Source organism: Lithobates pipiens, unplaced genomic scaffold (assembly GCF_037356315.1).
Source record: "Lithobates pipiens isolate NorthernLeopardFrog02 unplaced genomic scaffold, aLitPip1_a1.2 Scaffold_18, whole genome shotgun sequence".
In the NCBI taxonomy this organism is placed as follows: domain Eukaryota; kingdom Metazoa; phylum Chordata; class Amphibia; order Anura; family Ranidae; genus Lithobates; species Lithobates pipiens.
In genome coordinates this window covers 641,908,048-641,921,403 of record NW_027507758.1, presented here as the reverse complement: position 1 = coordinate 641,921,403, position 13,356 = coordinate 641,908,048, and the positions used below count along the sequence as shown (strand labels likewise).

At 46.3% G+C, this 13,356-nt stretch overlaps 3 protein-coding genes across 9 annotated transcripts in view; 2 read left to right on the top strand and 1 right to left on the bottom strand.

Annotated features, from left to right (window-relative positions):
• The window catches only part of LOC143986903 (uncharacterized), a 1,023,878-nt gene that overhangs the window by 35,927 nt on the left and 974,595 nt on the right, over positions 1 to 13,356 (top strand). The gene's annotated exons all lie outside the window — the stretch shown is intronic.
• The window catches only part of LOC143989915 (uncharacterized), an 85,590-nt gene that overhangs the window by 34,290 nt on the left and 37,944 nt on the right, over positions 1 to 13,356 (top strand). The gene's annotated exons all lie outside the window — the stretch shown is intronic.
• Positions 6,150 to 13,356, bottom strand: part of LOC143989536 (uncharacterized) — a 297,691-nt gene continuing 290,484 nt past the window's right edge. For all 7 annotated transcript variants that reach the window (XM_077489687.1, XM_077489684.1, XM_077489680.1 and 4 more), the window contains one exon: positions 6,150 to 8,035. In XM_077489687.1, coding sequence (XP_077345813.1) covers positions 6,453 to 8,035 — 1,583 coding nt within the window. In that variant the 3' untranslated portion in view covers positions 6,150 to 6,452. The remainder of the gene's footprint in view (positions 8,036 to 13,356) is intronic.

The following is a 13,356-nucleotide window of genomic DNA, read 5'->3' as shown; positions in this document are numbered from 1 at the left end:
GCTTTCACACTGAGGCGATGTGCTGGCAGGACCTTATAAAAACTCCTGCAAGCAGCATCTTTGGAGCGGTGAAGGAGCGATGTGTACACCCCTCCTCCACATTGAAATTAATGGACAGCATGGCCAAACCGCCGGCAAAGTGCCTCTGCAGCAGCACTTTGCGGGTGGTTTTTAACCCTTTTTTGGCCATTAACAGGTGTTAAAAGTGCCCGTTAGTGGCTTAATACCACTGCAAAAACAACGGTAAAGAGTTGCTAAAAATAGCATTGTTTTACCGTCGGCGCCGCCCCCAACCCAGTGTGAAAGCTGCCTTACAACAGATGTCATTTGTGGACTGAGCACCTGTATGTTTCATTGGATTCCCAAACACAGATTATATGGACAGTTTTGATATACACAGCTCTAATTGGACAATAATTGTATGGTTTTTGCACAATTGACTATCACATATATTTGATTGTTATGTGTTTTTTTTCCTATAATCAATTGCATATATATATATATGTGGCAGACTCACCCGGGACAGAGGATTTTGGAGAGGACTGAATGCCAGCCTCTTGCATTGCGATTATGGTCCCTGGCATTTGGGGGAACGGTGCTCTTCGTGAGCTGTATGCATGGGGACCCCGGAGGTGGTGTTACTTTGGATTCAGGTCCATGTCAGCAGCTAAGCAAGTCTCGTCTTGTTTTGTGCTTGGGAGCTGATATCTATATTCATCTATGTACATTTATGTCATTTCGTTTCTGCCTCAGCATTTAGTTTCAGCATTTCTGTCACAGCGTTCTGTCATAGCGTTGCTGTCCTTGCATTTCTGGCCCATCATTTCTGTCAGAGCTTTTTCAGCCTCGGTGTTCAGACTCAGCATTTCTCAGAGGGGTAGTTGTTCACTCATAGCATACTACGGTACCTGTTTTCATCTTCGTTGGTTGTCATGTCTTATCGTGTCTGTGTTCATGTTTGTACCTGGTTCAGTTAGCTAGGGCTCACACATCAGGATCTGTCACATCTACAGATCCATATGGGCTGAGGTTTCGTTTGTTAATGATTGTTGACCACAATCTTTTCACCGGTATACCATACGTCATACGATGCATGTTCATTCACCACACCTGTACGACTGCCCACCACGGTCTGTGGGTACACTGGCCCTGAGTTTTTTCTGTTAATTACCTGTCTCTGTGCTGCAGGTTACTTGGGCTCACTCACAACTTACACAGGGGGTGTCCGTCATCAGGTTCATTTACGCGCAGTGGTCTTGACATTTCTGCTCATATTCTCATTCTTAGGTAAGTTGACAACCTGTTGCATAGAAGCCCTGGTTACCGCCCTGGGATTTATACTCTCTCGGGGTGTGTCCTAAGCCACAGTCCTTAGGTGGTAGGTTTGGGCAACGTCATCATGATTCTGGATTCCACTATCAGCTCTGATCTCGTCTAGGAGGTTGCCTGGAGTACTGCTCAGGGACGTCGGTCCAGTCATCTTTGCCGATCCCCAGTCTGTTCCAGGTAGGGGGGCTTTAGTCACTTTGGGTATGTCTGTATCATGCCATGAGACTTATTTACCTGGGATGAAGTCTGAATCTCCTTCCTTGATTCAGGATTTAGTCTCGGTTGGTAGGTCTCAGGCTGAAGCACGACCTGCTCGTATCAGGTGGGACCAGTGTTTTGTGTCTGGCATGTTTTCTCCATGTTTGACGATGCTCATTGTCATGGCGCCTACTCCATCAGGTATCCAGCATTTTGCACTCCTGCCAGTGGTCTTTTTTGCATTCACCCTCTCACTTCCTCATACCAAGTATGGGGAGGCCAGGGGTTGGGGGGCATTTCACTGTGCTACTTCACTGGTGTCCGTTAAGGTATTTCAGTCTTCTCGGCCATCATCTTGAGGGGTTCCTCAGGCCATCCTTTGCTCCCTTTGCCCGATGTATCCTCTCATTCACAAGCAGTTCATTAGACATGTGCAGAGTAAAATATTTTGTTTCGTAATTTCGTTTTCGTCCGAAAACTTAATTTATTTAGTTACTCCCGAAATTCGTTTTTATTTATTTCGTTTTTCGTTCAAAAATTGCATTCGTCCGAAAATCCACATGAATTACGATCGAATCTGTCTTTGTAGGCTTATGGTGTCTGTGGAATGTATAAAGAAGATTCGATGGAGCTAGTATACAGCATACTTTAGAACCCTATTAAAGTCTATGGGACTCCAACGTTCAAAATCTAAAGTGCTAATTTTAAAGACTAATTTGCAAGTTACTGTCCTAAAAAGTGTTTGGGGACCCGGGTCCTGCCCCAGGGGACATGTATCAATGCAAAAAAAAGTTTCAAAAACGTCTGTTTTTTCGGGAGCAGTGATTTTAATAATGATTAAAGTGAAACAATAAAAGTGTAATATTCCTTTAAATTTCGTAAGGGGGGGTTGTCTATAGTATGCCTGTGAAGGGGCGCATGTTTCTGGTGCTTAGAACTGTCCCTGCACAAAGTGTCATTTATGCAGGAAAAAAAGTCCTTTAAAATCACTCGCAGCTATTATGAATTGTCGGCTCCGTAATACAGAGAACACTCATTGAAAGTCATTGATAAAAAAATAAATAAATAAATAAAAAAAAAGCGTGGGGGTCCCCCAAATTCAATTACCAGGCCCTTCAGGTCTGGTATGGATATTAAGGGGAACCCTGCCTCAAATTTAAGAAAAAATTTGACGTGGGGTTCCCCCTAAATATCCATAACCAGACCCTTCAGGTCTGGTGTGGATATTAAGGGGAACCCCGCGTCAAATGTAAAAAAAAATTGACGTGGGGGTCCCCCTAAAAATCCATACCAGACCCTTTATCCGAGTACGCAACCTGGCAGGCCGCAGGAAAAGAGGGGGGACGAGAGAGCGGCCCCCCTCCCTCCTGAACCGTACCAGGCCACATACCCTCAACATTGGGAGGATGCTTTGGGGATCTGTGACCCCTCAAAGCACCTTGTCCCCATGTTGATGAGGATAAGGGCCTCATCCTCACAACCCTGGCCGGTGGTTGTGAGGGTCTGCGGGCGGGGGGCTTATCAGAATCTGGAAGCCCCCTTTAACAAGGGGACCCCCAGATCCTGGCCCCCCCACTGTTTAAAATGGTAAGGGGGTACAAAAGTACCCCTACCATTTCACAAAGAAAGTGTCAAAAATAGTTAAATAAAACAAACACACTTTTGAAAAATTCCTTTATTAAAAATAAAAAAAAAATAAAAAAAGATTCCAGCGCTGCTAATCCACTCTTGCTATCCAGCGACAGACGTCATCTCTCCAGCGATGGCTCATCTCATCCAGCGCAGCGAATCATCCCTCTTCTGTCTCCGTGGAGGAGACACTGCAAGGATTCCGGCGGCTGACGTTTCTTATATACGGTGGGCGGGGCCACCCGTCTCCTGACCCCACCCTCCTCTGACGCAAGGGGAAACCCGGGGTTCCCCGTGATGTATGGGTGACCCCGCCCCCTCTGATGTAACGGAAACCTGCCTGTGTTACATCAGAGGGGTGCGGGGTCACCCATACGTCACAGGGAACCCCGGGTTTCCCCTTGCGTCAGAGGGGGCGGGGTCAGGTGACGGGTGGCCCCGCCCTCCGTATATAAGAAACGTCAGCCGCCGGAATGCCTGCAGTGTCTCCTCCACGGAGACAGAAGAAGGATGGAGGATTCGCTGCGCTGGATGAGATGAGCCATCGCTGGAGAGATGACCGTCCGTCGCTGGATAGCAAGAATGGATTACCACCGCTGGAATCTTTTTTTATTTATTTTATTTTTAATAAAGGAATTTTTCAAAAGTGTGTTTGTTTTATTTAACTATTTTTGACACTTTCTTTGTGAAATGGTAGGGGTACTTTTGTACCCCCTTACCATTTCAAACAGGGGGGGGCAGGATCTGGGGGTCCCCTTGTTAAAGGGGGCTTCCAGATTCTGATAAGCCCCCGCCCGCAGACCCTCACAACCACCGGCCAGGGTTGTGAGGATGAGGCCCTTGTCCTCATCAACATGGGGACAAGGTGCTTTGAGGGGTCACAGACCCCCAAAGCATCCTCCCAATGTTGAGGGCATGTGGCCTGGTACGGTTCAGGAGGGAGGGGGGCCGCTCTCTCGTCCCCCCCCTCTTTTCCTGCGGCCTGCCAGGTTGCGTGCTCGGATAAAGGGTCTGGTATGGATTTTTAGGGGGACCCCCACGTCAATTTTTTTTTTTACATTTGACGCGGGGTTCCCCTTAATATCCATACCAGACCTGAAGGGTCTGGTTATGGATATTTAGGGGGAACCCCACATCAAATTTTTTCTTAAATTTGAGGCAGGGTTCCCCTTAATATCCATACCAGACCTGAAGGGCCTGGTAATTGAATTTGGGGGACCCCCACGCTTTTTTATTTATTTATTTATCAATGACTTTCAATGAGTGTTCTCTGTATTACGGAGCCGACAATTCATAATAGCTGCGAGTGATTTTAAAGGACTTTTTTTCCTGCATAAATGACACTTAATGCAGGGACAGTTCTAAGCACCAGAAACATGAGCCCCTTCACAGGCATACTATAGACAACCCCCCGCCCCCCCCCACGAAATTTAAAGGGATATTACACTTTTATTGTTTCACTTTAATCATTATTAAAATCACTGCTCCCGAAAAAACTGCCATTTTTAAAACTTTTTTTGCATTGATAATGTCCCCTGGGGCAGGACCCGGGTCCCCAAACACTTTTTAGGACAGTAACTTGCAGAATCTTTTCTCTCTGTCAAATCTTTTTTCTCTGTCGGATATTTTCTCTATATATTCTTGGACTAATAGAGGTAAGGTTAGGCACATTCGACCAGAGGTTCTATAGACAGATTGTTATTGTCAGAGTCACGTCGAATCTCCTATTCTATATCGAACTGTTGTAACAATGAAAACGAAAATAAAGCATTTATTTATGTCGGATCTTTCGTTTTTCGGATTCTGTGCTTTTGTTATCGTTTGTCAAAACGAAAACGTAAATAGCTGAAATTCGGAACGAAAATGCATTCGGACGAAAACGAATGCACATGTCTACATTTCATACTCATGTCTGGGTTGCCTTGGGCATCAGGCTCAATCCTATCCTTCACAGGACGTTCAGTTGGGTTCTGCGTAGATTCGCAGGTACTAAAGGGGGTTCCTTCTCATCACCAAGTCAAGAGTCGGTGGGTTCTCCTGTCACAGCGGATACTTACCGGTTACTTACTGTTGCCATCTGGGCACGCGTTATTCTTCGGGTTGGATCATTACCTTCCCTTTTTCACCTAAACTTGTGTCTTTTTGCCCTCTTTTAGGCATACTGATTAGATAGGCCATGGCACACCTCAGGCCTTGGTTCTTAGGAATATCGCATTTCCCACTCTGACCACAAGTGTAAAGGCTGGGAGGAGTCAGAGAGGCTATTTAATCCTCCTCCTCTGTCAGGGCCAGTGTTGGTGTTTTTCTGGGTTCCCTCCCACCCGTTCCCCCCAGCCTTTCATGCATACTCATGGTATTTTCTTATTCTTACATTCAGGGTATGCCCTCTTTTCAGGCATACTGACCAGCTAGGTCATGGCACACCTCAGGCCTTGGTTCTTAGGAATATTGCATTTCCCGCTTGAAGACTCTGACTACAATTGCTATTATACTTAGTGCCATCTAAAGTCCAAACATAGTATTTCTCATTTGAATTCAATGGTTAGTCTAATAGTGTTGGCTTATTTAAGTTCTATCCTTCAGTGTGTACTGTACTGATAAGTGTATGAGTATGATCTCAGGTATTAGTATGAAGACATGTCTGATGAAGGAGACTAAGAGGTCTATTTAAAAAAAAAAAAAAAAAAAAAAAATATATATATATATATATATATATATATATTAGATTAATTTGACAATCATTCATCCAGCTGTTAAAATTTCTGGCTGTGATTTAAAACAGTGATTTCCTATGATCATCCGCTCCATCTAGTGGCCATAATCGGGTATTTTTCTTGAAACACCTCAATTAGTGCAATACTGCATTATGGTCATTAGATGGAGTCAAGGAAATCAGAGTATGAAATAAAATATGGCCAATATTCATTATGGCATTTTTTTTAAGACCTCTAAAGTGTTTGTGAAATCTTCCACCACAAAATGTACTCAGCCAATGAGAGGTAATGACTCCATTTTTATTTTTCTCCTGCTATCAATGGCCGACACGGTACAACACTTCATCCATGTCTTTGGTGATCTCTGATCTCCTTATCAACTGTTTCTTACATGATGAAGATCAGCCATGGAATATATCTGAGGTGTATATCAGGGTGTGCTTCTTCCCCACATGAGACCTGTGATGTCCAGCAACATTCATATAGAAGACATTTCCCACACTCAAGGCACTAATACACCTCGAGGGTTGTGTGGGGTCCCTGATGTACAGGAAGACAGGACTTCAGTGAGGAACAATTCCCTCACTTAGGACAGGAATACGGCTTCTGCCTTATGTGAGATCTCTGATGTTTGCAAAGATGGGACTTTTTTAAAAAACATTTCCCACACTCAGGACAGGAATAAGGCTTCTCCCCTGTGTGAGATCTCTGATGTGTGGAAAGATCGGACTTCTGTGAAAAGCATTTCCCGCACTCAGGACAGGAATACGGCTTCTCCCCTGTGTGAGATCTCTGATGTGTGTTAAGATGGGACTTCACTGAAAAAAATTTCCCGCACTCAGGACAGGAATATGGCTTCTCCCCTTTGTGAGATCTCTGATGTGTGTAAAGATTGGACTTCCGTGAGAAACATTTCCCGCACTCAGGGCAGGAATGCGGCTTCTCCCCTGTGTGAGATCTCTGATGTGTGTAAAGATTGGACTTCCGTGAGAAACAGTTTCCACACTCAGGGCAGGAATACGGCTTCTCCCCTGTGTGAGATCTCTGATGTGTGTAAAGACTGGCCTTCACTGAAAAACATTTCCCGCACACAGGACAGGAATACGGCTTCTCCCCTGTGTGAGATCTCTGATGTGTGTAAAGACTGGACTTATCTGAAAAACATTTTCCACACTCAGGACAGGAATACGGCTTCTGACCCGTGTGAGATCTCTGATGTATGTAAAGATGGGACTTCCGTGAGAAACATTTCCCGCACTCAGGACAGAAATACAGCTTCTCCCCTGTGTGAGATCTCTGATGTGTGGAAAGATAAGACTTCACTGAAAAACATTTCCCACACTCAAGACAGGAATACGGCTTCTCCCCTGTGTGAGATCTCTGATGTGTGAAAAGATGGGACTTCACTGAAAAACATTTTCCACACTCGGGACAGGAATACGGCTTCTCTCCTGTGTGAGATCTCTGATGTATGTAAACACTGGACTTCTCTGAAAAACATTTCCCACACTCAGGACAGGAATACGGCTTCTCTCCCGTGTGAGATCTTTTATGCACATTAAGGTTGGATTTAAATTGGAAACACTTCCCGCACTCAGTACAGGAATATGGCTTCTCCCCCATGTGAGATCTCTGATGTGTAAAAAGTTGGGACTTCACTGAAAAATGCTTCCCACATTCAGGACAGGAATACGGCTTCTCTCCCGTGTGAGATCTCTGATGTCTGGAAAGACTGGACTTCACTGAAAAGCATTTCCCACACTCAGGACAGGAATGCGGCTTCTCCCCCGTGTGAGATCTCTGATGTGTGTAAAGACTGGACTTCTGTGAAAAGAATTTCCCGCACTCAGGACAGGAATACGGCTTCTCTCCTGTGTGAGATCTTTTATGCACATTAAGATTGGATTTATAACGGAAACACTTCCCGCACTCAGTACATGAAAGCCTCTTCTCTGTTGGAAGGACGGCACCGTCCCTCACAGTCTGAGGTTCCTCAGGATAAGAGGAATACGATGGTCCATCTACACTGTGTGGTGCCGGATGGACATTTGAGGTAGTCGGGTTTTCTCCTGGACTATACTGTGTGATGTCCTCATCTTCTACTTTACAGTCTGGAGACAAAGTGAGACAATCCTCTGAGGTTTTCCTCATCTCCCGTCCATCTACTAAAATAGAAACACAAAGATTATTACTAGACATGAGCTGATTGGTTCCCGTAAACCAGGACTCCGCCCACATCAGGCAGCTTTGTCTCTGAGGATCTTACAATTCCCCCTTCAAAGTAACTAGTAATTGGATCCTCTGTAGGGCAGCAACTAATGATTATTTTCATAATTGATTGGTTGGCAGATTGTTATTTCGATTAATCAACTAATTGGATAAAAACCTCAAAAAAAGGTCGGTGTATAATTTAGTTAATATTCCTGAATATCTATATACAGTGGTAAATATAAATCTCCAGATATATAGTTGGATATTTAATCCCCTCTGAGAATAACAGACAGATAGATGTATTATTAGAGGGAGAATCTGCTACATATCAGAATCAGAGATCAACATTATTAAAATATAAAAAAGAGGTAAAACGCTGTTTTGCAGATGATCAGATAGTAGTGTAATATAATATGATGGATGACAGACTCCCTTGTCATAGACAGGTAGGTGGGTACAAGCTCCCTGCACCTGATGTCACTTATGCTGGCCGAACACAAACTCATTTTTCTTTCAAAAAAACATTCATCCAATTTTCTAACCATTAGTGGGTCAAATCGGCGTTCATTTTCCACCACAGTGACGGGAAAATTGGAAGGTGCAGAACAGAAAACTTTTCTCCATCTAACAAATTTTCACATCATGTATGTGGTTTTTGCTCAGAAGTTACATTCATTTTATAATTGAATGTTAAAATGAAGTGGAATTTTCTAATTACACTCGTCCATTCATCGTATGTACAAATCATTTTCATACAAATATTTGTGTGAATATTCTCGTCCAATAATCGATCCGTGTATGGCCAGCATAGGACATTTAGTAGCAGCAGCATGATTTTGTTTAATCATCTGTTATGATGGGGATAAAAAAATATTCCTTTATATTACAAAAACATCAGATAATCACTACTATAAGGGATTCATTTATACTGTGAAATAGTGAAAGTAATATAACTTATATCATATATCTAATAATAAATATACCCAGAAGTAGGATATATGGGGATTTTACCTGGGAGTCACGGGGGAAAAAACTTTTATATTAACCACTTTCCGACCAGCCACCATGATTATATGGCGTCACACCGGCACATTCCCACAAATCACCATAGGTGTACATCGACTCCATTAAGGAGTCACAGCGCACGCGCCTGCTGTACGGTCAAGGACCTGATCCGCCTGGTCGTGGGGCTGCGACGTCCTCTCCTCAGAGAGCCAGAACAGGGATCTGTCAATGTAAACAGATGGATCCCCATTCTGGCAGGAGAGTTAGAGAAAGATCTGCTGTTCCTAGTGATTAGGAACAGCAATCTGTCTCCTCCTCCAGTCAGTCCAGCCCCCATACAGTTAGAAACAATTGCAGCGGAAGGCATGTGACGTGACGTAACGCATAGGGCGTGACCGGAGTATACAGCGGACCAGAAGTGACGTAAGAGATGTGACATAAACAACATTTGTTTGTCTTTCCTTGGCACATTATTTTATTGATGTAATCGGGCATTTTTAAGTCTAATAAATTCTTTGGTAACGGTAATACACTATTGGAGGCTGATTTACCTTACATGTGAAATGGATTACCTTGAATGAGGGGCGGGATCTTTTTGGGAAGAGGCATATTGGTGACCCGGGATCCTGAAAGTGGTGGTGATTGTTGTTTTACTGGATGAAGATCTAAGGCATATGTTATATGTCCATGAGGTGAGAGTCCTGTGAGCACAGTGGTGTGGTGTCAGCCATTTCACTCATGAGAATACACCAAGGGATTATTTCTTCACCGTCTTCACTGTTTGCACCTTCCTGATTATTGAACTATTCATTCATAAGGACTTTACTGCACTTTTTCAAAATATTTATTTTAATTTCTTTTTTATGAATTATTGGTTGTACTTTAACCACTTGCCAACCGCCGCATGCCGATATAGGTCGGCAGAATGGCACAGCTAGGCATATGGACGTATATATATGTCCCCTTTAAGATGCGGCATTGTGGTTGAACGTGCGCCGCCGGTGGTGCGTACCCGCTGCAAGCTCCATGAGTGTGACCGTGAGCTCCATGAGTGTGACTGCAGTTTTGCGTGGACTCAATGGAGTCCCACAATCGTCTCACAGAGAGGAAGAACGGGGAATAGTGATGGACGAACTTCCGACGGGACGTTTCGCGAACGCGAAACGCGAACGGACACAAACGTTCGCGAAAACGACCGTTCGCCGCGGGCTCCATTGACTTCAATGGGAGGCGAATTTCGCAAACCTTTAGGTCGAATTTGCGGCCACGGGGTAATTATTAGGGGGTAGCACGTAGTCCCACCACCTGGACAATAGCATAATACATGTATGAGGTGAATTTGGGATCGATAACTACAAGCATTTTTTTTTTATTTGGGAAATTGTTCTGACAATTCAGGACTATGGAGCTAATGAAGGCAATGGAGGAGAGGGAAGGTCAGGGACCAGGGTAGGCAAACAAGAGGGTGCAGGAGATACAGAGCACTGACAGCAGCACCGTAATACAGAGCACTGACATCAGCACCGTGACATACAGCGCTGACAGCAGCTCCGTGACATACAGCGCTGACAGCAGCTCCGTGACATACAGCGCTGACAGCAGCTCCGTGACATACAGCGCTGACAGCAGCTCCGTGACATACAGCGCTGACAGCAGCTCCGTGACATACAGCGCTGACAGCAGCACCGTGACATACAGCGCTGACAGCAGCTCCGTGACATACAGCGCTGACAGCAGCTCCGTGACATACAGCGCTGACAGCAGCTCCGTGACATACAGCACTGACAGCAGCTCCGTGACATACAGCGCTGACAGCAGCTCCGTGACATACAGCGCTGACAGCAGCACCGTGACATACAGCGCTGACAGCAGCTCCGTGACATACAGCGCTGACAGCAGCTCCGTGACATACAGCGCTGACAGCAGCTCCGTGACATACAGCGCTGACAGCAGCTCCGTGACATACAGCGCTGACAGCAGCTCCGTGACATACAGCGCTGACAGCAGCTCCGTGACATACAGCGCTGACAGCAGCTCCGTGACATACAGCGCTGACAGCAGCTCCGTGACATACAGCGCTGACAGCAGCACCGTAAGCAGCCCCAGGAGGAAGTCAGCACAGCACAGGGATGGTGTGATCCCCTCATAATAAGAACCCCCAGGAGGAAGTCAGCACAGCACAGGGATGGTGGGAGCCCCTCATAATAAGAACACCCAGGAGGAAGTCAGCACAGCACAGGGATGGTGGGAACCCCTCATAATAAGCAGCCCCAGTAGAAATATGACACCGCTCAACCTCTTCAAAGAGGAGGGTAGGGGCATATAGTACGGTGTGCTTTTTTGGGTCAGGGAAGTGAGCCAAATGAATTAAGAAGGTCTGTGTGCTTGATTCCAAAAATTGTTTATAGACATATACATGGTCTACTGATCACATGTGTTGAATTCCTCCGAGATCCATGCCTCATTCATTTTTAGAAATGTGAGGTAGTTAACACTGTGGTGAGCTAGGCGAGTACGCTTATCGGTCACAATCCCCCCTGCTGCGCTGAACGTCCTTTCGGACAGGACACTGGATGAGGGGCAAGCCAACAGTTCGATTGCAAATTGGGCAAGCTCTGGCCAGAGGTCAAGCCTGCCCACCCAGTAGTCTAGGGGTTCATCACTCCTCAGAGCGTCCACATCGGCCGTTAACCCAATGTAGTCGGACACCTGACGGTCTAGGCGTTCCCTGATGCTGGATCCGGATGACACCTGTCGATGGGTCGGCTGAAAGAATGACCTCATATCCGAAGTCACCAACACATCTTCAAACCGGCCTCTTCTTGCAGGCGCTGTTGGATTGGTACCCGCAAATCCTTCTCTGGGAGTGGGAATTGCTCCTCTGCCAGCGCACGCAAAAGCAGAATGCAGCATTTCTCGAAGCAAGGCCTGGAAGTGCTGCATTCTGACAGCCCTCTGCGACGGCGGTAACATTTCCGCCATTTTGTGTTTGTACCGGGGGTCTAAGTACGTTGCCACCCAGTACTGGTCCTTGACCCTCATGCTTTTTATACGGGGGTCCCTATTAAAACACTGGAGCATGAAGGCCCCCATTTGCACTAAAGTGGAAGCGGTGTGGTGGCCTGGCTCCTGCTCATCATCCAGGATAATGTCGTCCTCTTCATTCTCCTCTCCCCATCCTCGCACAACAGGGATCCCAGAAAGGTTTAAAGCATGCTCTTCTTGCTCCTGCTCATCCGCCCCGGCACCATCCTCCTCTGACTCCTCATCAGACTCCTGTTGTTGACTTGTCTCAGATAGAGTAGCCCCCCCTGGGAATTCATCCAGCATTGCGACTTCCTCATCTTCCCGCTCCTGCTCCTCCACAGCCTGATCAATGACACGACGCAATGCACGCTCCAGAAAGAAGGCATAAGGTACCATGTCACTGATGGCGCCATGGCTGCGACTGACCAGTTTGGTGATCTCCTCAAATGGCCGCAGAAGTCTGCATGTGTCGCGCATGAGCAGCCACTGGCGCGGTGAAAAAAAACCCAGCTCCCCAGAACCGTTTCTTTCGCAGAGTTCATACAGGTAGACGTTAACTGCACGTTTCTGCTGGAGCAGCCTATCAAGCATATAGAAGGTTGAGTTCCATCGCGTCGGGCAATCGCAAATAAGACGTCTGACCGGCAGATGGTGTCGCCGCTGAATGTCAGCAAGGCGAGCCATGGCCGTGTAAGATCTTCTGAAATGGGCCGAGATTTTCCTTGCCTGCCGCAAGATGTCCTGGACCCCAGGGTATTTGACAAGGAATCGCTGCACGACCAAGTTTAAGACGTGTGCCATGCACGGCACGTGCGTGATTTTGCCCTGTTTCAATGCGCTAAGCAGATTGGCACCGTTGTCACACACCACTTTACCAACTGTCAAATTGAGCGGTGTTAGCCACTCATCTGCCTGTGAACGCAAAGCTGAAAGGAGTGCCGGGCCAGTGTGGCTCTTTGCTTCCAGGCACAACAGACGCAGCACGGCATGGCAACGTCTCACCTGGCATGTGGAATAGGTTCTGGGGAGCTTGGGCGGTGCAGTGGAAGAGACGCTAGCAGCGGAAAAGGAGGAGGCAGCTGAGGAGGAGAGGGAGGAGGATGGAGTAGGAGGAGGAGAAGAAGAGTCAGGCCTGCATGCAATCCGTGGCGGTAAAACCAAATCTACACGGGTGCCACGGGTTACATGCTTGACGGCCGTCAGAAGGTTCACCCAGTGGGCAGTAAAACTGATATACCTTCCC